Source organism: Sebastes umbrosus, chromosome 5 (genome assembly GCF_015220745.1).
Source record: "Sebastes umbrosus isolate fSebUmb1 chromosome 5, fSebUmb1.pri, whole genome shotgun sequence".
Taxonomy (NCBI): Eukaryota; Metazoa; Chordata; class Actinopteri; order Perciformes; family Sebastidae; genus Sebastes; species Sebastes umbrosus.
The window spans coordinates 18,782,890-18,810,627 of NC_051273.1; the positions used below are offsets into that span (position 1 = coordinate 18,782,890).

General features: G+C 41.5%; 3 protein-coding genes across 7 annotated transcripts in view; 1 reads left to right on the forward strand and 2 right to left on the reverse strand.

The window, feature by feature from the left end:
- The window catches only part of elovl1b (ELOVL fatty acid elongase 1b), a 19,526-nt gene extending 12,627 nt beyond the window's left edge, over positions 1-6,899 (forward strand). For 3 of the 4 annotated variants that reach the window (XM_037769200.1, XM_037769201.1, XM_037769202.1), the window contains 7 exons: positions 2,540-2,642; positions 2,846-3,036; positions 4,020-4,100; positions 4,190-4,246; positions 4,334-4,439; positions 5,651-5,787; positions 6,052-6,378. In XM_037769200.1, the coding sequence (XP_037625128.1) occupies positions 2,573-2,642; positions 2,846-3,036; positions 4,020-4,100; positions 4,190-4,246; positions 4,334-4,439; positions 5,651-5,787; positions 6,052-6,378 (969 nt within the window). In that variant the 5' untranslated portion in view covers positions 2,540-2,572. Of the gene's footprint in view, positions 1-2,539; positions 2,643-2,845; positions 3,037-4,019; positions 4,101-4,189; positions 4,247-4,333; positions 4,440-5,650; positions 5,788-6,051 lie in introns of all 4 variants that reach the window. The other variant, XM_037769204.1, reaches the window with a different exon arrangement.
- A 2,538-nt stretch (positions 6,900-9,437) lies between these two features.
- zfyve9b (zinc finger, FYVE domain containing 9b) lies at positions 9,438-21,100 on the reverse strand. Of its 2 annotated transcripts, XM_037769199.1 has the most exons (16): positions 20,780-21,100; positions 17,553-18,385; positions 17,342-17,441; positions 16,632-16,828; positions 16,443-16,554; positions 14,764-14,886; positions 13,788-13,943; positions 13,469-13,693; positions 13,298-13,380; positions 13,089-13,193; positions 12,539-12,689; positions 11,368-11,448; positions 10,956-11,118; positions 10,711-10,816; positions 10,442-10,621; positions 9,438-10,145 (listed from the first exon to the last, which is right to left on the reverse strand). In XM_037769199.1, the coding sequence occupies exons 1-16, from the start codon at positions 20,841-20,843 to the stop codon at positions 9,984-9,986; spliced, it is 2,841 nt and encodes a 946-aa protein (XP_037625127.1). In that variant the 5' UTR covers positions 20,844-21,100; the 3' UTR covers positions 9,438-9,983. The 2 variants fall into 2 exon arrangements, 1 of the variants encoding a protein (XP_037625127.1); XR_005206855.1 differs by lacking the exon at positions 9,438-10,145 and having other exon boundaries at positions 10,585-10,621; positions 10,956-11,227.
- Positions 21,101-21,240: 140 nt separating this feature from the next.
- On the reverse strand, positions 21,241-26,969 carry btf3l4 (basic transcription factor 3-like 4). Its single transcript, XM_037769208.1, has 6 exons — positions 26,833-26,969; positions 26,302-26,363; positions 24,115-24,228; positions 23,793-23,994; positions 22,327-22,386; positions 21,241-21,603 (listed from the first exon to the last, which is right to left on the reverse strand). The coding sequence occupies exons 2-6, from the start codon at positions 26,353-26,355 to the stop codon at positions 21,557-21,559; spliced, it is 477 nt and encodes a 158-aa protein (XP_037625136.1). The 5' UTR covers positions 26,356-26,363; positions 26,833-26,969; the 3' UTR covers positions 21,241-21,556.
- Positions 26,970-27,738: the final 769 nt, after the last annotated feature.

The window sequence follows — 27,738 nt, forward strand, 5'->3', positions numbered from 1 at the left end:
ATCTGGGAAAGCCATACTTTTATTCAGCACCTTCCTAAAGGCTCTGTGGATGTATACTTTTAAAAAAATATTTGTTTACATACAAATTTGATCAATAAGACCTTTAAAATGTAATGTTCATTTTGAGAAAATACTCAGTACTTTTCTTTTATTTATTTATTTATTTATTTATTGAATTACCAGAAAACATGCTATATCGTGATATATATCGTTATCGAGATATGAAACTAACTATTTCGTGATCGAAGATATCGCCCAGCCCTAAAGTAATTCTCACTAACCTGACCAGATGGTCATCTGCTCGATGTAACTGTCCAGCATTTTTCCTCAGAACAAGACTCTACACAACAGACATGATGATACTCTTGTTGAAATGTGAGGTGCCTGACGAAATGCCTCATCGTCAGTTCAAAAACATCCACAGCGTTTCGTGTAAGAGTTTTCTGAAATGTCATGTATGTGATCTGTTATACAACACCCTTATTTGCTTAAAAATGATAATAATTTGCACGTTTGGTGATAACGGTGAGGGCTGCAAGAAGACAAAACTCTTAGTTAAAGTTCTCACCATATTGACGGGAGGAAGTTAAGTCACCGGTGCAGCCGTTACAAAATCGGACTCAATTACTTGGAAGCTCAACAAGGAGATCGACCAGAAAGATAACTGTGCTGTGGTGTTGACATTGCCTCATGGTTAACAATTGAAAAGCCCCGAGGTGAACAAACTGTAGGGGGAGGGGGATCTACAAAAGAAAGAAGAATGTTCAGTTTGTGAGATATGATCTGTTTACACTGTAGATGTTTGTTTGTTGTTCAGAAACCGTTAGAACACAAAATATCCCCAGAGCAGATCAAGGGCTATTGTATTAATATATAGTTTAAGTTTTAACGTTTTGTTCTGCGATATATATAAAAATATGTAAGACATATCCCACTAGTGAATTTTGAAGCCTCTACGTGTCTACAAAAAGGCGGTTGCTAACAAGTGGCTAAATGAGACTACTAAACGTCATCACGCCAAACACTAGTCCGCCTTTAGCTTAGTGGTGGTGATGTGAAGTCATGTGAACGTGGTGTAGTTTGTCTATAGTCTAACGTTAGCTTTTTACTTCTGGCGATTGCATTCACATTTCAAAAATCATAAAAGTGGTGTTCATTTCTGGAGATTATCTTGCTGAACAAAACGTGTAAGTATCATAAACGTGTGTTTGCCACAGAGCTTATTTTCTGCAATATCCAAAACCCAACGGAAAAATCCCATTGGCTTTTTTTCGAGGGAACCAGTGCGATGCTAACTTCCTGGTTGGCCTACAAAAATACTTCATCCCTGAAGTAGCCTCGAAAACAAGTATGCAAATGACAATTCTTGTTTGACATCCCGTGACAACATACAGCGATTTAAAAACTGATACTGAAAGTAAACATCCTTAGATCCAGCTCATTATTGGCAAAATGCATGTCTGTAGTTTTCACTTCACATATCCCTTCTTGTGGTTAACCTGAGCAGCACCTCTGAGCTCCGCTCCCTGCCGGCCCTTCATTCCACAGCACCAAATTATAAGCACTTAATTATATTGGTTTAAGGCGGGCTGTTCTTTAGGCCTTGGGCAGTGAAAACTTGTAGAGTGTTGTAGATAGCATTGTGAGAGAGGACCGCACCCTGTGTGTCCTCTACGCTTTACAGTTTACACTTGATATGCAAAGCTTTTGTCAACAGAGAAATACTGAAAACCATAGCAACATTTGTGTGTGCACATATTTGTATTTGTGCTGATAGACTCAGTTTGCAGTGGCAGTTCTCTAACCAAGATATGCGGTTGTCACATAACAAGGAGAAACACTTGTTAGTTTAAGGAACTTGGATGTCAGTGTCTGGGTTCTGCAGTTGTTTTTAGTTCAGGAAGTTTCCCTTTGTTGGGTTCATTTGAGGTGAGTAACTTCTTGACTTCTGCACACAGACAGCCATTAGGGTGCTGCCTTCCTGTGGGATGAGGGATTCCCTCCCAGTTCCTTGAAGCACCTCCTCTCTGATATCAGGCCATGTCTGATGAGTGCTTGGAGCAAAGCATTCTGGTATTTTTTTCGGGTGGGAGTGTTTGTTTGGTGAGAGATGAGCTGCTCTGTCCCGGTAATTGCATTTCAGTCCTGCTGAATCAGGAAATGTCTCAAAATACTCCTTCTAGGCATTTATTGGTCACGGGTGATCCCCAGGAATTCCCTAGCAATGAATAAGACGTGGTTTTTGTTTAAGTGTTTATATAATCCATTCTTGAAGGAGAATACTGTTGAATTTTATATGTTGATGTCTCAAATTTTCACCGTCTAAGAAAAGTGAGCCGCTTTTATAAGGTTCCAAGCAGATGGGGAAAGATAATGGTACATTTTACACATCCAAAAAGACTACATCTGGATAGAGAAGACGTATCTGAGATGTGTAACCTTTTTTATTTTTGGACATTAAAAAAGTGGTTGAAGGATTGCTGCTGCGTTTGGTTTTGACAATAAAAGTAACAATGTGCTTGTTGTTGTTTTTTCGCAGATAATTTGGTCATAACAATTCAAGACAGCAAACATGCTTCGAGAGATTCAGGAAATTGGCTCGCATGCCAGGGATATCTACGACTACCTCTTGGAGGGATTTGGTAAGTGATTTACCTGACTAAATAGATAGATGGACAATAAAGTTTATCTATCCGTCATAAAGCAACATAAAGTCTCCTTTGACAGGGCTCAACATCAAACAAACAGTGCACATTTAAAACACATAAAATAGGACTAAAACAATACAAAGGATCATTCTATATTTTTATTGTCTGATGTGTTGTTGTCTTTTTTTTCTGTCTAGATCCACGGCTGAAGGATTATCCACTGATGACGAGTCCTATCTCCATGTCCGTAATATTGCTGTGTTACCTGTTCTTTACAATGTACCTCGGACCTCGCATAATGGCCAATCGCAAGCCCTTCCAGCTGAAGGAAGCCATGATAGTCTACAACTTCACACTAGTGGCACTGTCGATATACATCGTCTATGAAGTAAGAAACCGTTACTTTAAGTCTGCAACATTTAAAGGGACTGTAAGAATCAGAAATTGCTTGTTAACAGTGACACCTGTGGCTGTGAAGTCAACGACAGTCGACTCCACAAATCAAATGCCCGACTGATGTTGATCCTAGTGTTAACTTGTCCAGCGTCAGCCTCCCGACCGTGGTCAGAAGGCACAGGGGGGAGACACCCTAGTTTTGGTCTCCTGGGCCGGAGTCGATAATGTTACTCGCTCTGCAGTTAATCGCCGTCACTCCACTCAGCCGCTGGAAAACAAGACACATTTCTGCACAAACTGCAACTTCCACTGTACATTCACTTGATATTTTCAAAGCTAAACTAACTCTCTTCTGCTCCGATACTCGCTCATTTTTTCACACACTCGCCGCCACTCTCTCTCTCTTGCTTCACCACTCACTTTCCACGTGCCCACACACTCTTCGCACTGGCTCTGCTGTTCTCCCACAATGCTAGTTTTCCCCCCGACGTTGGTCCCTTTCCTATTTTGCAAGACGGGCTTCATTAGATATAACAATTTTTTTTGGTTGTGCTTTCATGGAGTTCGTGTTGGAGTCTGAATTGTGGCTGGGGGCTGGTCGTTTGTCAGCAGTAGCAGACTGCATTTCTAACCGAACGTTCGCTATGGCTAAGGCACTCGCGAGCGTACATGACGTCTACAGGCGGATAGAGGAAACCCAGAAAGTCGCGGAAGGTCTCATTTTTTAGGTTAGGTTAGAACCTCTTCACACATTGGCAATAAAAAACAATTTATACATGTAAAAAATTACATACAGTCCCTTTATTAAAAACTTGTAATTAATTTACTTTCTACAGATTTTTCTCTCTGAATGGAAATGGCTTAATTTGTGTAGTTTTGGTTAAATTTATATCTTTAAGGATCACTTTTTTTGTTCTTTCTTACTCTGTATGCTATGACTACAAACCAAGTAAATAAAATGTTCTTGTTATTTAGTTCCTGATGTCCGGTTGGCTCACAACGTATACCTGGCGATGTGACCCAGTTGATATGTCTGACAGTCCTCAAGCACTTCGAGTAAGTCCCCTTTATTTACTCAGTCTTATACAATTTTTGATTTAATATGTGAAATGATTATTTTACCAAGTGTTTATTCTCCTCACCAGATGGTCAACGTGGCCTGGCTGTTCTGGTTCTCCAAGATTATTGAGCTCATGGACACAGTAAGTCCAGTCTCTTACTCGACCCACTTGGTGTGCAGTTTTGGTCCTAACTAACTAAGTAGCTGATCAATATCCTCTTTCTTTCAGATGTTCTTTGTGTTGAGGAAAAAGCAAGGCCAGGTCACCTTCCTACATGTCTTCCACCACTCCTTCATGCCCTGGACCTGGTGGTGGGGAATTAACTATGCTCCTGGTGAGTACAAATTAACTAATAACTTGATTTATCGAAGACTTTAAGAATGATTAATGGAGTAGCAGGTGGAGGGTTGTAGCATTATGACTTCATCCTGCATACCGATTTAGTACATTTTGACCTGCACAATCAGCAGCACAGTCCTCCATTTAGTTTATGCTCTTGTCTTATAAAGGGTAACTTAAGTGTTTTTTTTAACCTGGACTCTATTTTCCCGTGTTTTTGTGTCTAACTGACTAATGGGGACAACAGTTTCTGAAATTGGTCCAGTATTGAGGGAGAGCGCTGTAGACGGCAGCTGCTCACGTGCTGCAATATGGAACTATTGGGGCATGCTGGCACCGTCATTTACGTCAACTAAAACTTACTTGTTTTTGCCATGACTGGCTCTGATTGTTATTATAAGTGTCTGACGTTATGGAAAGAGTCTCGCTCAAGGAGAAGGCTCGGTCTGAAATATCGCAAGGTGACGTATTTGCCAGAAGACAGTGGAATACATCCACGGTGTAAACGGGAGTGCCAGCCGAGCAGTGTTGTTGTGTTGGAGTACAGAAAGCGTAGCTCAGTGTTGTCTAAAAGATTTCCAATGTCATGGCTGAATATTTAGATGATTTTGACATATTTAGATGATTTTGACAATGTGGATGAGGTCTTTGAATTCGATGACCAGCTGGCCACCCGTATTTATTCGAGCCAGAGTATACGGATATTCAGACTTCTCCCTGAGTGGGACTTGGACACAATAAAAAACAGACCGGATCAAGCGAAAGATAAGAAAAACATTTTATTTCTCTGTAGGGTCCTTTCCATAATGTTGTCAGACACTTATAATAACAATCTGAGTGTGTCAGCGGCAAAAACATGCACTTAAGTGGACGTAAATTTACATTTGATCACTTGACCGCGCAGCTCGTTTTGCATCTGCAATCTGCAGCTTTATCCCTCAATACTGGACCAATTTAAAAAGTTGTTGTCCCCATTAGTTACTTAGAGACAAAAACATGGGAAAATAGGGTCCAGGTTGAACAATACAGAAGTTACCCTTTAAAGAAACCTTGTGCAGGCTACCTGTAAAGTACTGACTTCTGTTTAGTCATAAGAAAATTATTAACCAAGAGAAAAATCAAGACTGTAGAGGCCACAGAGGTTTTACTCAGCGGTTCTTTGGCTGGTCTGAGTCGGCCTAATTCTGTTTGTGATTATTTCTCCAGGTGGAATGGGATCTTTCCACGCCATGGTGAATTCCTCCGTCCACATCATCATGTATTTCTACTACGGCCTCTCTGCTGCTGGACCGCGCTTCCAGAAGTTTTTGTGGTGGAAGAAATACATGACTGCCATTCAGCTGGTACGGACACCCTATACTACTACAGTTTTATGTGTTGTTCGTCTCATCATTAATTTTTAATTTTGCTACTTGTAGGCTTCAGGGATCAGCTGCAGGACAGCATGATGGAGCTTGAATGCATTTATATAGAGTCTTAAACTACTCTGGTCCTTTTAATTTTAATGTCTGGTGATTTTTAATTTAATGGCTCTGCTTCAAAGACAAACTCCTCTACATTTATTTATAGTAAGTGCTCTGCTGACTCCTGATTTTTTTTCCCAACAGACCCAGTTTGTGCTGGTATCCATCCACGCTACCCAGTATTACTTCATGGACAGCTGCGACTACCAGTTCCCCATGATCCTCCACCTCATCTGGATGTATGGGACCTTCTTCTTCGTGCTCTTCTCCAACTTCTGGATCCAGGCGTACGTGAAGGGCAAGCGTTTGCCGAAACAGGACGTTAAGCAGTGCCAGAACGGCACGGCCGCGTACACCAACGGCAAACACCACGAGAACGGCATCAACCACGGAGCCAGCAACGGAGCCAGCAACGGCTCGGCTCGCCACGAGAACAGCAGCACTCACGTGAGCAAGATGAAGAAAGCCTAGGATCTCAGGAAGGAAACGCCCAAGAAGTATGACCCAGTGAAACTGTTCAAACGGATTCCAAAGATAGTTTTGGCTGTGTTTCTGTTCCTTTTGTTAGTTTTATATGCAACACATGGGGAAATGACGTGGTCAATGATTTCCACAGTTGGGGTCCCACATTATGTGTTTGTTTTTGAGTTGGGAAACCATTTATGGAACTAAATGTATGAAGAGAAGATGTTATCACTTTAAATGTTATCTTCACTGATGTTGCAACGATGACCTCCTAGTTCAGTATCACACTGGCGGCCTTTCACCCCACTTGCCTTCACTACTTCTCTGACCCCCACATCATCCTGACCCCCCTGTGGACAGATGACTGTACAGTTTCTATCAAACTTGAAGATACTTTTTGTAAATAGTTTTACAGAAAACAAACAAAAAAAAATAACTAATTGTATTGGTTTAGTCTTTCTAAATTTTGTTATATTGTGTATTTAAAATTAAATGGCAATAAATAAAAAAATTGAAATGATCTTCTACATTTTGTGTGTCAGTATTTTCACTTGCAGAAGAGGTGCTTCAGGGCTTTGGGGGCAAGACTGACATTGTCTTGTGTTGCAACAAAGAAGAAAAGTATTTACGTCGCTTGCTTGAGCCTCTTGTCTTCGCCATCTCAAGTATGTGGAGCAAGTAGGAGGTGAAACAAGAGCCCCATTCTGCTTTGTTTGAAAAGATTCATGGTTAAGAAGCAGAGAGAAGGCATCCTGCAGACCGGATCTACACCCACACGACTCAACCATCAGTCGGTTCAGCAGGGTCAGAAATGCGGTCGCGTTAGCACTCAGAGAAAATGTGTTCTTTACATTCAGCCTGCAAATGGATGCTAAATAATCCACTGATCCAGTGACGACTGATTTGTTTTACTGGAACAAGCAGCTTTTTCTTCGTTGCAACATAAACAACTGTAGCTTAACCCTCCTTTTTTTAAAGTTGTGGAATGAAGCCGAGGGTGGTGCAGAGGGTCGCAGGTTCAAATCTGGCTTGGGGCCCTTCTGTGTGGAGTTTGCATGTTCTCCCTGTGTTAGCTTTCCAGGTTCTCCAGTTTCCTCCCACAGTTCAAAGACTTGCAGGTTAGGTTATTGATGAGTCTAAATTGCCCATAGGTATGAATGTGAGCGTGAATGGGTGTCTGTCTCTATGTGTCAGCCCTGCGATAGACTGGTGACCTGTCCAGGGTATACCCTGAAATGATTGTATTTGACTGCATTATATTATATACTGAATGGTGTCATGTCCCATGGTGGTGTCAATACTACCATACTATTTAGTATGCCAGAAAGAGATTTAATATATCCCAATACATAGTATGTCAAATGCAGTATGCCAAAAATACTGTCCTACTACATTCGGTCGCGGTCACTAAAAGGAAAAAGTAAGCGATTTTGAACGTAGCCTACATCTTTGTATATTAGCTGGTGTAATTTCCGCCCCACAGCTGCCAGGGTCTCATTGCAGGGTGAACACAGGTGTACTTAATAACCTTAATTACGACCCAGTTCCATTTAGGTCGGCCGGGGACCATAATTGATTTTATCAATTGCACCTGTGTTTAGCCTGCTATGACTGGCTGCTGTGAAAAAGGCCTATTGGAATGCATCTGATTTTTTTACAGGTGTACCTAAAGTCACTAAGGCTTCATTCTGAATCACGTAGTTTTTCTTTTTACTTTTAGTACGTACTACAACTGCCCTCACAAAATACGTACTGTAACATGCAGTATAGATACAATTGGGACATAGTACTTCATCATAACGTTGTGCCTTTAACTTTGACCCTCTTGCTCATACTGGAAAATGTGACCGGATGTAGTAGGACATCATGGTATTTTTGGCATGCTGCATTTGACATACTATGTATTGGAACATACATGCTGTGCGTTTCAATACTACCATTACCATTTAGTATGCCAGAAAGAGATTTAGTATGTCCCAATACATGTCCTACTACATCCGGACGCAGTTACTAAAAGTAAAAAGTATGCGATTTGGAACGCAGCCTATATCTTTGTAAATGAGCTGTTGAATACGCCTTTTTCACGTCGTTCAATTAATTTAAATAACATTAATTATAACCCAGTAATTAATTGTATCAATTGTACCTGTGTTTAGCCTGCTATGACTGGTTGCTGTGAAAAAGGCCTTTTGGATTGTAGTTGATTTTACAGGTGTACCTAATAAAGTGCTTATTTTGTTTGTAAAATCTTGATCTGTAAAATAGTTTGTAATTATAGTTGTTGTGAAGGGAAAAAAAGTAGAGTATTCCCCTCTGAAATGTAGTGAAGTATAAAGCAGAGTAAAATAGCAATACTCTAATTCAGTGATTCTCAAAGTGGGGTCTGGAGACCCCCAGGCACACTGTCATGGAGTCCGCAAAATAATTTGTTATAAATTATAATATATATCAGAATATAATCTCATTAAAAAGTGCATATCTACAGATGGAGAACATTTGCACCAATAAAACAAGCATATTGTGTCCATTACTCCCACCCAGGTTAGCTTTGGGCCAATAGAAAGTTCACTATTTTAAAGTTGAGGCACAGTTTTAGACTGGTAAATGTAAATGTCTTGATTTATTAGATCTATCTTCTGAAAGTTTTTATGCTCAGTTACTTGAATTATAGGCTATAAATGCTGTCAAGTCACTCTTTGTTTAAAGGTATATAAGTTATATAAGATATTAACATTCAATAGCATTGCAAATTTCCCCGCTGTGGGACTCATAAAGGATTATACAATCTGATTTTATCTTAACATGATTCAAATGGTTTCTGTTTATCACTATGAAACATGTCTGAAGTATTTACGTTGAAATGTTTTAGAAAACAAATAGTTCCAATGGCATCTAAGAGTACAAATGGTGGTTATCGGTGTTATGATTAAGAGGGGTCCTTGGAAAATGTTCTCCTCTGTAAGATAAGGAGTCCCTGACTCCAAACAGTTTGAGAACCGCCGCTCTAGTACTCTACAAGCACTTTGGGTAAATGTGTTGAGGATCCTGGATGAACAGGCAGTAACTCAGTCATCGTTGCAAGTTTAATTCCAAGCCGACATTACATTTCATGAGCAATCAGTTAAAATACATCCAGTATGAAAACATTCTTCAGGCATTCATTCATTCAGTGTGCAACAAATAGCTACAGATCTACTTTCTTCAAGTCATTCTCTTTTTCCTCTTTGCTTTAAGGTCATGGGGGCTGAACCCAGCTCCCACTTTTTAAAGGTATTCTCCGTATTGAACATTGTGTGACGTGAATGATATCAAGCTATGAGGTTGCTACTGCTGTACGGTGTGTACAGTGATCTGATGGTCCGTCCTAGGCTTCATGCGTACCCAGATTGTCTGCTGCAGGGCAGGGTGAGATCAGAGAACCACTAAGAGTCAGACCACGTCTCTCTCTACTCGTGAGTGGATGAGATGGATGCAGACCTCGGATGTGGTCCGGTTCGCCCTTTGGATGCTTCTTTTGCCCCTGAAACCGTTGGCAGCACTGATGAGACGTTGCCGGAGACAGAGTTGTGGTCAGGGTTAAAAAGATGTGAGCGTGTGTGTGTGTGTGCGCTCTAAGTGATGTTCTCCAGGATGTAGAAGATGAGCTCCATCACGATGGGCTCGTCGTCCCTCTTGCGCCCCCTGCTGTGGATGACGGGGATCAGCACGCTGTCCAGGGCGTTGAGGTACTGAGCTGGGAGGGGCTGCCCGTTGCTCCCAGCCACAAATCCCACCTGGAATTACAAAATAACGAATTACTTTTAATATAGTCAAACCCAGGAGCTTGTGTTGTAAACTTCACAACTATGTGAGTCATATTTCATATGTTATCCCCACCAACGTTAAACCAGTAGGAGTTTTTACAAAAGATCCCAGACTAGACTACATTTCATAAACTTTTTGGCCAAGTGGAAGAGCATCTGAAACTTTAAGGCATGGCTTCTCAAAGTCCGTACCAAGGTCTGCATCACGATGCAACCTTCTTATGGGAGGTTAGTAACAATATGTTGTATAATCCTTGACCTCTGACCTCTTGAGAGTCAAAAGCGACTCGCAGCCCCAGTTTGGCCATCCCGTCCTCCTTCAACAGTTTGAGGTGTGGACACAGCGCCAAGCAAAACGCCCGGGCGATCCGCTCCGTCAACCGGTCGTGTTCAGCAGAGTCACTCGCTCCTCCTTTGGGATGATCTCCCCGCTGCAGGAAGAACACCTGCACAACACAATACACAGACACGTGAAGGGAGGAGGACGGTTCACATGGACTGATGTTGGTATTGTAAGCAGATCATCATTATGTACTTCTGTCCAGCGGATGATCTTCCCGTTTTCTTTGTATTCTGACTTCTGAAACATCTTCGTACTGCTGACAGACTCCATGGATTTCCCATCGATGGGGCTGATAACACTGAAGGATACAAACACACATTCATTTACAACACAGGCCAGAAATTAAAATGCAGTTAGTGCAGTGTAGTGGTTGGTTCGTATTCTTTGTTCTCTTTGAGCACAAAAGCTTCATTCTGCCACATCAAACACACACTCACCCCTTATTCACAGTGCATTTCTCCTCCACCCACTGTACACACACCAGCTCCTGGCCATCTGATTGGTCGAGCCGTCCACAGGTGACAGTGTAATCTTTCATGTCCCGCAGTGCCCGGCGGAGCTCTGCCATGGTTTCCACGGTGATCTGCACCATCAGCCCATCTGGGGGAGAAGGGGACAGCAATACAGGAGAAACACACGAACACGGACACACACACACACACACATACACTCACATGCATAAACATGTACACACGCCTAGACAAACAGTCTGTTAAAATGTACACAGACACACACATACAAAGATCAACACATTCTGAATAAACCAGTTTTAAAGCAGAGCTGTTAACATGCACTATACTTCATGTCATGTCAAGGTGAACCTGACTCCCCTCTGAGCGAGCATCCTACCTTCTACGATGCTGGACTTGGCGAGGTATCCTGCAGACGCTTTCAGAGCACTACTGAATATAAAAAAGCATGATCCAGTAACTGTAATAAAAAAATAAATAGAGAAAAAAACATCTTTAGAGACAAATTCTATGGCTCCGATCCTGATACAGTAGAAAAACACTATCATGTAGTGCCATCTGGTGTTATATAAGGGAACTTCTTTGGTCCAGTGGGCCACTTGAGCCCTTTGTTTCTCTTTAAAGGTCTTATTGATAACATTTTTATGTAGATGAATATTTAAAAAAACAAAAAATGATTGAAATGGTATAAATATGAATGGGACAGCACTGTGCAGCGACATACATATCTCATGAACGTCTTCCAGGCTCTACGAGACTAGAGGTAATTGTCAAATAATCCATTTTTTTTTGTCAGAACAGCATCATTAAGCAAATTTAAAAGAAATGGTTTATGAATAAACGAGGTGTGTAATATAGTCTAACGCTTGCATTCCTCTGATTTCATGTGTTTTTTTTATCTACCATCTTAAATCATTAATGTTAATGTTTTCGTGTAAATTTAAATATGCCTGGCTGAACACCCATGTGCCGTCCTCTTTGTCTCCTCTTTCGTCCCCTGGTAACTGTGGTAACCATTTGTTTAATGTCACAATGCTATGAATTGTGGGTAATTCCCCCGGGCAAAGTCTGCACAAATGCAGACTTACAGAAAGTGTGCATAAAGGGCTCAAAATGTCTGCATGTGAGCCCTCAAGCATTTGACGATTTGACAGTGGGTCAGCCCTAAACACCTTATGGACTTTGTGGGTGTAGACATTGGGGTTGGGCCATTGTTTCTCTTTAATTTCCCTTTGGGTAGTGTTGAAAGTCTTCCATGTCTGCCATGACCCTGATGAGCTCCAAAGGCTCAGCTGTGCTGTCTAGAGTCAACTAGACACAGGTGAACTCAATCTGCCCACAATCAGAGCTCTTATAACTAGGAGGGGAAATCATTACTCTGTTTACTCTGCAGCCGATCATACAGTATCAAAGTTGCCCTAAATAACAGATAAATTATGTTATCAGGGCGTCCCCCTTCCACATTTCTGATTGCAGTGAATGCCTTTCACTATTACTTAGACTCTGCTATCTTGTTGTCCCTCTCACAGTAACCTGTTATTATGGCCCACCTTTGCGTGGCTGATTGTGGATGCTGATGGCCTGGGTCTGGTACTGGCCGTCGTCTCCTTGCACACAGATGAGGTGGGAGTCTGCCGTCTCGTTGAAGCCCGCCCCGATGGCCAGCACATGCTCATTGGACTTATTCAAAGCCTTCATAAGCTAAAGAAAGGGAAGGATAACCATTGGTAAAAAACACATAAACATTATTATTAACTCGTCACATACTGACGCTTTGTCAGACCCCTCTGCGCCACTTTTTGGTCTCAGTAAACCCATGCTTAATGTTGTGAATTAAACAAAAACACTCATGGTTGGGCTTAAAATTACTATGTTTTTACAGCGAAAATCTGACTTGACGTTGTGTACGGGCTCTTTAATCTACGTCATTACATCTCTTTCCCTGTGCGTTTACTGTTGCCGTTGATGGGTTTACATCGTAGTTAATGGAAAGCCTGGTGTCTCTCATACCGGTATCGAACGCCGACGGCCGTGACAAAGCGTCTGTATTTGACGCCCTGGGAATGGAAACAGGCTGGGCATTTAAAGGCTTATTCTTACCTCATTATAGCCAGTGGTTGGTATCTTTATGCAGGTCCTCTGAGCCTCTAGATCCACAGTGAGCCCTGGCACCATCGGTAGGCTGTAACGGTAGTTCCTAAAGTCCTGGAACAGGATGGGAAGAAGAGGAACATCAATTATGGGAAGTTTTGTAAAAGTTATGACACCAAACTTAACTATTAATGGTGGGAATGGGGTGTCATACTCACCACTAAAAGTCTCATTATGGTGTGGCCAATCTCCCCAAACAAGGGCTTCCTAAAGCGCACGCTGTACAGAGGACACGGGTAAACTGGAACAAGAAAGAAAGCGGTTTAACTGAAGAGAAATCCTGCAGCATTTACAGATGCAGCATTTCACACTGGGGCCTGCTGGCTTACATCTGTATTCAGCCCCCAATCGCAGCATGAGACGCAGGGGAAAGGCTTTGGCCCAGGTCACCTCTGCTCTGTGGACCAGCAGGCCAAAGAGGTAGGGCTGGCTGGGCAGAGGTAGACCTTGGAGGGACTGGAGAGTGGAGCGGATGTACAGGAAGCCCGCGTGCTCCTCACTGCCCAGGAAGCTACTGCCGAACAGGGACAGCGACAGGTGTTTCACAACCTTTCCTGCAGGAATACAGAGGAAAAATGTGTAATTATAGCTGTAAAACACTTTTAACAGTCAGTGTATGGGAATTACACCAGTTGGAAGTTGACTGACCTGTGAGGGTGTCCCTGTACAGCTGGATAATGTGGCTGAAGATGTCTTTTGGGAAGCTTTTCTCTTCAGGCATGCACTGCAGCAGCAGCACCACCTCCACCTGGCCCACTGCATGCATCCCCTTCGTCGTCACGCACCAGCACTTCCTGTTAACATCTGTAACACAATCAAGGAACAACAACCTCAGAGGTCGACAAAGACAGGACACCCCCAGACGAAAACATAATTTTTCATGCACTTTTCAATTCTGAGATTTTGGGCTATTTTGCTTCCATAGTCTTCTTTCAGACTAGTGAAAAGAAAACATCCAAAATACACATTTAGGTGTTTATTTTACTACTTTGTCTATTTGTGTCTGTAGATTTCACCTAAATTCACCAAAAGGTATAGCATTAGATAATGCCTTATTTGCAAAAGACATGAAAATCTCACTTTTTACAGTATGGGACCTTTAACATTTTACAAAAGTAAAAATGCTGTATAAGTAGGCCTACTATATTTACGCCATATTATCCCAAAAGCATGAATCATTCTGTGACATTTTATGTTTTTGCACACATTGATGATGCCACTATCATCCCTTCTCTCTGTAATCCTCCAGACATGTAAACCTCCGCCCATTTCTAACACCTGAGCTGATTGGTATGCATTGCTCCCGGGTTGTGACCCAGGTCGTATATCTGAATTGCCCTGACCAGGGTTCAACCCAACTCCCCAAAAGGAGGATTGAACATGGGTCAGATAACAATGTACCAGGAGTCCATGGTTACATGTTTTTATCCTATTCACCTGGGGTGCCTCCCCTTAAAAAGTCCAACTGAAATCACATCCAGTCATCCCTTTTTTTGTATTCAATAACAATGTTTTCTTTGTAGGATCACAGCAGCACCTATACTAGATTATGTACAATATGTTACCAATGTGTCGTTTGCTATGTACTTTATCATGCACGATGAAAAGATAAAAATAAACATACAGTTGACCATCTTGACCATAGCCAGCAGGTTAGCGTTGAGGACAAACACCAGGGGCTTTGGTCTGCCGCTCTCCAACTCCTGGATGAGCAGCATCTCAGAAGGCTGCTCCTCCACGGTGTAATCTGAAAAACAATATAGTAACACTGTGGTTAGACTGCAGTATCTTCTACAACTGCTCATGCTTTGAGCTGGCACAGAAAAGCATTTTTCCGACCTTGTACTTTTATCCATTGTAAGCAAATAAAACCGCTAAATTCATTGAAAATGAACTCATAGCTGTGTGAGGATTAATAACCATTGTCGAAACCTGGTCCTAATTAAGATGCAAGGAGAGGTAGCTTTTATTAATGCTGTTATTACTATTAAACGCCTCTGTTTAACCATGCAGGACGGGGTTCACATTATCATTTACAGCTCTATAGGGGGTAGTCATGACTCTTAAAGGGGACTTATCATGCTCATTTCCAGGTTCATAATTGTGTTTTGGGGTTTCTACTCGAACATTTTTCTCATCCTGTCTGTCTGAATATACCTGTATTCACGATCTGTCTGAAACGCTCCGTTTTAGCGCCTGTCTCTTTAAGACCCCCTCCTGAAAAAGCCCAGTCTGCTCTGATTGGCTCGTGAGAAAAATATGTAGCACCTTTGCAAATGTATAGTCCTCAAGCTGTGGGCAATATATTCTAGTGAGACTGCATGTGACGTAGGAAGAGAAGCCAAATCTGAATCTGCTTGTTGAATCACATGTTGTCACAGTTCATCACAGTATGTGCGTTGGCAGTTTGTGGGTGGGTACTGTAGGTACTCCAGATACCCAAATGTATGTACACAAGCACTGAAAAGTGGCTTTGTCCAAATTCATGTATGTCTCTTTTCGGACGCACTGAGCAGTAATTTCCGTCGCCACTCCCTGAAAGCCTCCTTGCCGGTTGGAGACTTGTAACCATGGTAACCCGTACCAACCTCATGTGACCAAAAACAAGTGTTTGTGAGACTCAAAGTCTGAATTAATTTAAAATATATATTATGCCTAGCAAAGTGAAATCTCTGTCAACATATGTTGTGAACGTTGTCGTCACTACTGCATTTTTTACTGCGTTGTGGGATATTTACGCCGCTGTAGTGTTCAGCGTTGCATACTGTGATATTTCATTGGAAATATTATGCAAGTTGCGTATACTACTGGTTACATACTAGGGTTTTGGACATGCTAAAATATCTCACATACTGTTTTAGCGTACTAAATAGCATGTTAGTACGGAATTTCAGACGCAACCAGTGAGTACTTAACAATATGTCCCCTTTAAGTGGGAAGAATTAAAACACTAATGACTAATTCATCTTTTATTTTCTTCTATTCAGAACAGACAAGCTTAAAAGTGTTAATTTAGGTTATCCAGCATTATTCTGTAGATGCTGCTCTCACTTCCTTTTAGTCATCATCAAATTGTCAACTCCTCAACATCAGAGACCAAACTTTCACCTCGCCTCATGCTGCCTGATTTGCATGAAACTCCATTCTGTTCTGTCTGTAATCTTTGCACCGTGCAAACTGTGCGAGTCTTGCACATTTCAAGGTCACGAGGAAAATACCAGCATCTGCTCCCCCGTAAACAGAAAATCCACAAAGTAATTTTGCAAAATCGTTGACTTTCAAATTGGATGGAGCCTGTCTTACCTCCTTTGACTCCTGTGGAGGTGAGGATGGGCGGCAGGCCGTCCAGGGGGATGAGGTTGGCAGAGCTGCTCACTAAAGTCGTGGTGCCCCAGCCGTACGGACCACAGGCCTCCTGGAGGAAGAGGGAGGAAGAGGAGTCAGGAGCCCATGCTTTTCTACAAACTCTCTATCTGTTTTGGATGATCTTACATTGATATTCGTCCCATGTGGCCTCAAGGCTCTCCTGATCTGTGGTGAACCCACAGGACTTCTACCTGGCCCGCCCAGCGCTCGTCTCATCAGCGGTGAGAACCCTCTGGTCGGTGTGGTTGGAGCCGACTCCGACTGCTTACTGGGGAGGATGTCATCTGCAAACCACACCCTCCTTCTCCCCCTCGGAGGTGTCCCTGAGGAGAGGGTGCAACAATTACTTAAAGAGGACCTACTATGATTATTTTCAGGTGCATTTCTACTAGAACATGTCTACATGCTTTAATGTTCCAAAAACACATAATTGTTCTCATACCGGCTGTGCTACAGCACCTCTTTTCACCCTCTGTCTGAAACGCTCTGTTTGACCTCCTGCCCCCTAACCCAAACTCTTCAGACTCCGCTTCAGCTCCGCTCTAACTAGCTTTGTTTGAGGGCGTGCCAAACTAGCTGCTAGGCAGGTATTATGCAAATGTATAACTTGGTGACATCACCACGTTACAGAAGAAAAGGCAGTTTAGGAGCAGTGTTTCTGTGGGGGAGAGTAACTCCCTTTGGCCTGGACTTTGTAACTTTGCATACACAAAAAAACTATATAACACACTAAAGGAAAAGGGAAAAGCACAAAAGCATAACAGGTCCCCTTTAAGCAAATTTTCATTAAAAAGAACCTGTGAACTTTAACACACAAAAAATAAATCCGTGCTTACTTTTGAGGAGGGTTGAATGACAGGAAATACAAACTCGTCCCTCTTTGCCATCCAGATGTGTGAGTCTCAACTTCAGATTGGAGCAAAGTGCACAAAAAACCTGAGGATACACCACATAAAGACAGACACACACATTTCACACGTCAACTATAAGTCAGTCTAATTAAATTCTATTTTAAATGCTGCACAACATATGAACTTTTTTCCTCACCTTCCCACAAGCCCGGCAGTGATGCCTCCTCTTAGTAAACGTAAACTTGACCCCACACTTCATGCAGACCTGTGCCTGAGCATCAGGGATCCACAAGGGAGCAACCTCCCCGAGGACAGTGCCTCGATCCTTGGACAGAATACCAACCGGGCTCAGCTGGGACTCGTTGTCAGGATCCAGAGGGGAAGAAGCTGCACAGTCCCCCATCGCTCCTTCCCCGCTGGCTTCATGGGCTTTGCTGCTGTTGGTCTCATCTCGGAGCATCTTAAGCTGGCTCTGGAGCTCCTTGGAGCCCTTGCCATGATGCGTCTCATCATGTGAGAGAGTAGTAGAGGGTGCTGCTGTCGCCTCTGAGCTGCAGGACTGCTCTTGCTGCTCCAGCCTGCTCTCCTCCAGCTCCTTCTCCTCAACCACAGAGTCCTCCTTTGATGGGAGAGCCTGGGGCTTCTTCTCCTTCTCCTTCTCCTTCTCCTCTGCCATCTCCTCCTCCTCCTCCTCTTCTTCGGGCCATGCAGCCTCGGCAGGGCTCAGCACCAGGGGGCTGGAAGACTCCCCGAAACAACCCTCGCCCCATGTGGAGATGGCGGTCACAGTGCAGCTGCCCTCCTCCAGCTGGGAGGGTGAAGCAGTTTTGGCAGGATGTTCAGACGGTTTCTGCTCACATGGCCCAAAGCTGTTCCTGACTGACACATCTGACGAGGTCTTAGACAGAGATTCTGGTCTTATTTGGCCGCATCCTGGTTTGGACACGTCCCCATCTTTGAGCACCAGCAGGCAGGGTCTATTCAGCCAGTGGTGCTTGGTGTCCTGAAGAGATGGATTGTCTCCTTCATCTGTTTCAAGGGGAAACGTGATGATATCATGAACAATGTTTCTATCGCACCACTTAACACACACCATGCATGCTCCTTAACGACAACTTATATTAAGTGGAAAATGTTCACATGTGCTAAGTGGCCATTCGATGGCATGTGATCATCTATTTCATCACCCTGAACACACCTCATAGCCTTCAATCACCACTAAAGGCTGCATTAGCACTCAGTCGCCCTTGAGAGGTGTTTGAGCTGGAAAAGGTTTGTTGTGGACTAAATATTGACGTAAGGCCGAGCAATCGGTGCTACCACATAGCTGCGTGTTCTCCAGAGAACCAAAAGCTCAATAGTGGTTCTGTTTGATTGGCTCTGTATAGCGTCTCATATTGAGCGTCCATATAATCCCAGGAGGATTTCAGCCTACAGATGTTTTTTGTTTCTTTTCTGTTGGCTTGCAGGGTTTCACACTAGAGCTGCAACGATAAATCAATTCAACTATCAAATTAATCGGCAACTATTTTTATAATCGATTAATCAGAGTAATTTTTTTAATTGCAACGGAATTGCGTTGATGGGCAACAGTTTGGGTTCATGTTTACGTCCTGTCAGCTGATGTTATTTACATACACCGCAACAGGAAATTAACCGGGACACATTTAAAATGTTTACATTTAAAACCGTGAAATTATCTATATATATTGTATATTTGTGACATCACAAATGGACAGAAATCCTAACGGCTTGTTTCAAACGCACAATTTCTGAATACGGGCTGTGTGTGTTTCTCCGTATATTGAGCGTTTTGATAGTTTAACAGTATTTATAAAGCACTTAAACCTGCTTTATAAAATAAAAGACCTGAAAACCTCACTTTTTAAAATATGGGAACTCGCCCTCTAAAAAAAAATAAATGAAAAGAAAAATTAAAAATGCCGGTGGGCGCCCTTCATTTTCTGCATTGAGGTAACAAATAAGGAAAAAAATACACTATTCACCCCTGTAACTCTTGTTGTAGTGAAACTGACTAAACACTTTTTAAGCAGACAATATCAGGGAATAGTTATTTATATTATAATAAATACAGTTATTTATGAAAATAAAAACCTAACCCTAGAGCGGCTCCAAATCTGAATTTTGCCTATAGGGCAACAAAAGGGTTAGTGCCGGCCCCTACTGTATGTCTCACATCACAGATTTTCTAAAGCCTGAAAACAGAGCCATGAGGAGGTGCAGAAGTCTAGTTTTCTCTCAGAACACTTGAATCACCATATGCTGAAAGGTTATTATGGGATTTTTGCCCAATGACGCAAAAAAATATTCTGCCTATTGCAGGTTTAATGCAAATATTTATACATATTTCTTAAATTCTCATTTCATTATAATTTTTTTAATTTTACTCATATTTCTTTACATATATTGTGTTTATACTGTAGCATTATCTACATAATTTGCATGCTCTCCTTTATTTCTATACAAGAGCAACTGTAACGCCCCAATTTCCCCCCTAAAGATCAACAAAGTATTTCTGATTCTGAAAGACTCCATTCATAATCTCAACATGAGATTCTAACATAAAGGCAAAATGTCTTCTCTGATTACAGCCAATTACTGTTCCAGCACCCTTCACCGTCTCTCATGTGGTAGTTACATAATAAGCATTAGTGTTAATGACCAGCACGCAGTGGGAGTTAATGTGTCCATAGCTGGTGTTTCATTGAGCTGCAGCAGCAGCAGCAGCAGCAGCCAGTGATTCATGACGAGTCATGACTCAGGACACTTAAACAACCACTATAGAAATCAGTTAATATAGACTATACTGCAGCCAGGGTGTTGCTGCATGTTCCTATTTATTTTAATGGAAATGCATCTAGTCTTATTTTGCAGGTTAAACTGCATTGCAGCACATAAAACCATAAAAAAATAAGAGAGAGGCGGGTGATGTCGCTCTCCTGCAGCCGGCTGCAGAGCGCACATTCCCGGACGCGGCTGCAGCTCCGCACCGATCCGGCTGCCTGGACCGGAGCCTCCCGCTTCTCCGGTACAGTGACGCATTCGACACACGTGTGCAAAATTTTTTAATCCGCTCGAAGGCAACCGAGGAGAGGAGGAGGAGGCCGGCGGCAATGCGACACTCAACTCACCCTGCAGCCCCGTTACATCAGAGCAGCAGGACTCAGCAGGACACCAAGCTGAGCTGATGTTTACTGCCAGTCTCCTCACACACACACACACATACACATACAGATGATGCGCACACACACACAGATGCTGCGGACTATGCGCGCAGCCAAAATGCTGTATCAGCAGATTTTCTGTGACAAACAGTGTATCATCATCATCCAGGCTGCGAATGTGAATGGTGGAGTAAAAAGCATCCCCCACCCTGGCTGCAAATCAACGCAGTTTTCTTACCCTCAGTTATTGCTCCCAGCAGGCTTTCATTCTCATCATCCCTCGCAGAGAAGAACTTGAGCATTTTATCCAGTTACATGTGAGAGAAGAAGAGGATCCAAGTGTGCAGCAGCAGCAGCAGCAGCAGCAGCAGCAGTGCCTTGCTCACAAGCGGAGGATATGGGATGGTTTTCTCCTCTCTGCTCCCCCTCTCTTCTCTGTGATCTCCCTCCTCCCCTGTGTCTCTCTGCAGCTCTTTGAAGAAACTCAAGAGGTGTGCAGAAATGTCCCTCCCCACAGTTTGCTGTCTCCTCAGCTCTGCAGGACAGTGAGCAGGCCAAGACAACACCGCTACCGCTATGATGTCAGATATGAGAAGCCTGGCTGCAGGCACAACCTGCAGGAAATATCATTTTTCCATGCAAAACTGCATCTTCAGTTTGGATCAATACTTCTCATCAATGACCACAGCACCATCTACAAAATGTTAATCACCTTTATTTTTGTTTCATAAACAAAAAGTCTTAAGACTAGCTTTAATGACCACTGTAATCCTGACCATGACGAAGATTTAACAGTTTTTACCAGAAGGGGAGTATTTATCTTTTTTTTTTTTTTTAATAAGAGCACAAGCCAGTCTGACTCGGACATCCGTGTGGGCCATCGTAAAATAGAAAAGTCTCTGGTTTTTGTGTTTGATAGTGTCTGATATGTCTGCGATGACTAGACTTAAAAACACCGGAGGAGGTTTCTCGCTTCATTGCAGTCCAGCCCGTGTGCACATGAGCTCCTTGTGTGTCAGTTCGCCTCGTTCTTTGACGCTTCGTCAAAGTTCTCCACCAGATCTGCAGAACAACAACAACACGTTGCGAATTATTACATTAGAAGAAAACTGTTTTGCACAATACTTATTTTACTTTACTCCAAAATCAATTGCAGTAGACAATGTACCACTTCTACAAAGTGGATCCTCTTTATTTTAATAAACACACTTACAGTAGCATTATGAGAATTAGTTTAACCCTCATCCTACCAACCTATTTAATGTACAAGGACTAACGACAAGAATAAACTACTGTAAGGAACAACCACCGTAGCAAAATGTGAACTTATTTCTCCTCAAAACATTATTAGTTATATAATAAATGTCATCTGAAGAAAAAAAAAAAGATTATCATTTTAGGAAAGTTTGCATATTGTGTAAAATGTGTGTCTCCTGTGTCTGTGTCTGTCTCCTTCAAAATGACAGAGTGCTCCTACCCCCCTGATAGTGTGTGATACTTTAAATAGGACCCAGGGTGGAAGTTTTATCGATCTATTCTATTTTAACTGCATAGGTTGCAATTGGGTGCTTTTAACTGAATGCACTGGTCTTTTTTTTAAAAAGCACTAATTAAAACAGAAAACACTGATATGAAGTCATTAGGAAGAAATTGATTGACAAAGTCATGAAAAATTGTTATGATAGAATAAAGCACCTGTGAGATATGACAAAAAAAGTCGACCTCTGGGGTCTGCGGGGACCCCAGTTAGTAAGGATGAAATTATACTATCTTAATGGTCCATACCTGGAACATCGTCATCCTCTTCCTCAATGTCCTCTGCCTTTGGAGCCTTGCTGTCGAGAGCTGAGATGAAATGTACAAATAAGAAAACACATTATATCTTTGGCTTTGGCTGTTAAATGATTGTAACCTGATTTGTAATATTTTCTTAAAGAATAGGTCTGGTGATATTTTATGTTTTTCTTATCGTCAACAAAACCCACAAATAGAGCAAAACCAAAATGTATTTACCCTTCTCACAAACATTTTCTGTGTGACCAAAGACCGGTATATCTTATTGATCTGTACCATTTATTTACCTTCATTGTTATTAAATGCACATCATAAACATCTGTGAATCACATCTTTATACTGGGTGACATGTTGCTTCGTTATCATGAACATTTTATTCATAAACAATTCTTAATCGACTAACACTCGTACAATTTTGACTAATCGATTAGTTCATTTATTCAACAGATCTGTAAAACTGAGTTTATCCACAAAGAATTACACAAAAACACCACTTTATCTCTTGCGTTTACCAGAGATGTGCTCATACATTTCTTATAAATAAGTTATTCAGCATGGAAAAAGCATAAAAAATTACTAATCGACTACAGAAATCTTAGTCGACTAAGACCAAAACGACCCATTAGTCGACTAAGAGTAGGACAGCCCTACTGAAAATACCCACTAGAGCACTGAATGTGTATTAATCCACTGCTGAAAATAGTCCCCAACAAATACACTACTTTCTCCTGTTTGAGTAAAGTTTGCTAAAAACTACTGTGCCCTGCTGTTTTAGGACATAATTTTGCCCTTTTTAAAAATGATATAATTGAGACCTGTTTTTAAACATTTATTCACTTTATATCTTCAGTACGAACAAATGGGCTTGTGGATGAAAAAGCAAAAGAGCAACAAGGGAGGGTTTCCATGTTATCTGAGTCAACGCGCACCACAATAACTGATGGTTAGTACATATTTGTACCGGTCATTAGCCTGTCCACGAAGCCCAATCTCTCACCCACACCTGCTTGTAGTCCCTTTTCACAGCAGCTATTTTGACAAGTCATTGTGCAGGGTAAACAAGTGAATAACATTACTGTAATTATGGCCCTGTTCCAACTCGGTTGGCCACAGCCCTGGTATTGTACATGCTGGCTCACTGGAATGGCTGTGACACTAAATAGAACGGGACCATAATTAATTTTATCAATTACACCGGTGTTTACCTGCAATTACATCTCAAAATGGCTGCTGTGAAAAGGGACAACAGGGATGACACATATGTAAACTTACACCACCGTAATCATTCTGAACCACAAAGGAAGTGTTGCAAGAACTTACTTAGAAATGAATCTGTGGTGTCAGCTACAGACGCTTCTCCTCTACAGGAAGTGACTAATCTTTAACTAAACCACCCTCCTCTTTAACAGTGATTGAGAGAAAGGTCAGAGGTCTAAGAGGTCAGAGGTCACACCCACCTTGCCGAGGGAACTGTTCTGCCAGTTTGCGCAGGCTACTGAGGCTGTCTGCTCCCAGCTGACTGAGGATGCCGGGGAGCATCTCCGTCAGCTGCTTGGTCTCAGCGTGGCCCGTGATGGCGAAGGTGTTGGCGGACAGAGAGGCTTGAACTTTGGGGTTGTTGAAGTGGATCACAGTCCCGTCATCCTTGATCATGTTCACCTGAGAAGAGACGACCACTCAAGTTCTTACAGTGACGGCTAAATGCTCCGGCCATGCAAGAAAGTAAAAGGTAAGATAACGTTCAGGGTTTCCTTATACAGCTGATCCATACCAATTTACCTCCTCAATTCCAGCAATATTGTTGACGGCCAACTTCTTAAGTGAACTCTGAAGCTTTTTGTCATCAGCTGTTGCAGTTCTGTGCACCACCTTCTTCTTCCTGCGCGCAGATCCCTAAAACCAACGTAGACATGAAACTAAATGACAGCCACTTGAAACTAGCTATGACTCACAAGAGTGACAGCATTACAGAGAAAAAGAAAAGACTACAGGGGCAATATAATAGTATTTCATACAAGGCTTTTAAATGAATCAAACAATTCACAATGTGATTCTGTTCAAAACCTGTTGGATTTCAGTGCTGCAGTCTGTAGCCGGGCAGATTTTTGAGGCTGATATGGATAGAGATATTTGAGAGTTAAAAACTCCAATATTGATATATCTGCTGATTTTAGATAAACGTATAACCATAATATAAACAGTGTTAGCCATTATATTTGTTTCAACGGTCTCTGGTGGGCAAACTATGTGATGGTGTCACTGTTTCTAACCTACCTTTAAATATATCTTTGGCACTTTTGTATCGCAATTTCTTGTTATTAGACGACATATGTGGCAATGGCAATATATCTGCGTCAAGCTAATATCAGCTGATATATTGGTCTGGTAAAGGTCGAGTTGACCTCTCTCGTTTCTGTCGACAAATATTTTTTTGTTAAATCCTAAAGCTGTTATTATTTTGTGTTACACTGCTGGGTAATGACTCAATGTGGGTCTGGTTCCATCATTTCTTTGCAAAAAGTAAAATATAATATTTCAATAAATATGAAAGTTAGCTATAATCACCTGAAAGGCGGACGGAAGGCACATTCTGAGACACTACAATTATTTTGCTGCATTAAACACGTATCAAAGTGCGACAATAACATACGGATTTATACTTTGAATTAGGGCTGCACATAATTAATTATGTGCAGCTCTAATTCAAAGTATAAATCAGTATATCAGTAGTGTGTGTATATATATATATATATATATATATATATATATATTCATCTTGGGCTTTGGGAAAACACAGATTTTTCACCCTTTTATAAACCAAACAACTAATCGATTAATCAAAAAAATAAACAGATTAATCAGCAATGATCAATAATCAATAGTTGGAAGTCCTATTCTTGTTATATTGAAAATGTATTATGATACAACACCCTAACATCTCCCTCAGATTTCCTGGTATACACATACGGAACACCAAAATACATGTTATCAAGAGCTCGTTATCCTTAGAACATTTTAAAAGGAAATTATCATCACATTTAATTCATGATGTCTAATTATCTTTTGATATGTTTAGATACATTTTCTTTTGTATGTATTTCATTGTTTTTATTGGATTGTTTTCCACTGTTTGGTTAGGTTTTTCTGCACATTTTGTGTACTTCTTGTTGTTGGGGGGAGGTCCTTTGTATAAGCCTGTGGCTTCTTGACCTCTCCTGACACATTTCTTGTTTTGTTTTCATTGACTGGATTTTGTGCAGTTTTATATATGTGCAAATAAATAAATAATAATAATAATAATATATATTACTATTAATATATATACATATAAATATATATATACATAAACACATATACATACACATATATATACATATATATTCATATATTACTATTAATATATATATATATGTATTCATCTTGATATATGTATATATTAATCTTAATATATATTAATATTAGTATCTGAATATATATATATATATATACACATATACATATCTCTCTCTCTATATATATATAAATATTCATCTTGGGCTTTGGGAAAACACTGATTTTTCACCATTTTACAGACCAAACAACTAATCGATTAATCAAAAAAAATAATCAACAGATTAATCGACAATGATCAATAATCAATAGTTGAAGTCCTATTCTTGTTATATTGAAAATGTATTATGACACCCTAACATACCAAATCCTATAAGGAATATTAGTAAATACTATAAACACACTCTAAAACTTACAAATAAAATAAAGTAAAAAAACACCTCTTTTGATGTCTGGATGTATTGTAGGTTTTTTTGACATAATGAAAAGGTGAGCAGTGAGCACACACCTACCATCTCATCTCACCTCACCTCACCTCACCTCACCTCACCTCACCTCACCTCACCTCACCTCATCACACCTCACCACACCTTCCACAATCAAAACAATGAACCACTTCCTGGTTGTGAAACTCACCTTTCCTCCTATCCGGACCTGGGCTTGAAGTTTTGCCAATTTTTCTTGATTCATGTTCTCACCTACAGGAGATTGAAGATAAAAGCTGAAAACATACATACATGTGTAACCAATTAAACAACTAGATAGCTTAGCATGCTGCTGCTGCAACAACAACATGAGCTAACCAGAGAGACTCCAGCTCCTAAACAACACAGTAACAATAACATGTTTTATCTACAATTAAAAAACAATACAGTAACATGTTTTATCTACAAGAAAAACTAATACAAAGACCTTGAATATGCATGAAAATCATAGCCATTAATGTGATGCTGCAGCTTGTCAGTGTGCTTGCAGCAGCTGCAGAGAGATGACAACACAACACAACACCAGAGAGGCCTGCAGACTGAACCAGACCTCAACCAGACCTCAACCAGGCCTGGCACGGCTCGGTTCGGACCGACAGCTCCTCTCCAACCGCACTGCAACAACCACAAGATCCACAAGAACCAGCACCGTACACACAAATCAACATTTATCATCCCAAACCTGCTCAAATATCCACACAGGCATGCGGCAGTGAAAGATGGAGGTTATGATGAGGAAGAGATTACGTCACACACCATACGGGTTTTCTTCTTCTACGCTTCCGGAGGGATTTAGAGTAGAGAGTGGTGCTGCCACCTAGAGGACACTTTAGAGATTACACCAACAAACACTGCTCCATTATAGACATTTACCTCCTGTAGACTTGATAAAAGTTTGTTCTTCATAAACAATGAAGACAAATTTATTAAAATATTTAATTTAATTTAATTTAATTTAATTTAATTTAATTTAATTTAATAAATTTTGCCAAGTCATATTTTCTGTCTTAAAGGGACTATTTGTAACTTTTTAAGCGTATAAATGTAGCGGGTCGTCACACATGCGCGCTCACATATGCGCGTTCGCGTGTAGCCGCTGTACCCTCCTCCTCTGCCTGCTCGCCTTCACTCAGACAGCTCAGCTCGCTCCACCTCTAGACGTGAACGCGCGCTTACTACACACTGCAGAAGAGTTAGTTTAGCTCTGAGAATATCTAGTGAATGCACAGGGGACGTTTGTGCAGAAATAACTGCTGCAGCTCCTCCAGACCAACAGAGGTTTTCCGTGTCTTGTGAAGTGACGGAGCTTTACGTTGTCTTCTCGTTACCGACCGGGTGCCGGTGTCTCCTCTGCAGGGAGACACGCTGCAGAGCCCCGCTGCCTCAGCCTGCACTTATGCAGGAAAAACCAACACTAGGATCAGATCTAAATCATGTTCATGGAGAGACCTTCGTCTGGTCAGCTAACATTACTGCCAAGCAGCTGAAATATAGAGTGATATTGTGGTTTTAGCTGACTTGTGTCGCCTCACTGTTTTGAGTGATGCTCGTTCAGGTATATTGAGAGCGAGCAAGCGCGAGCCCGACG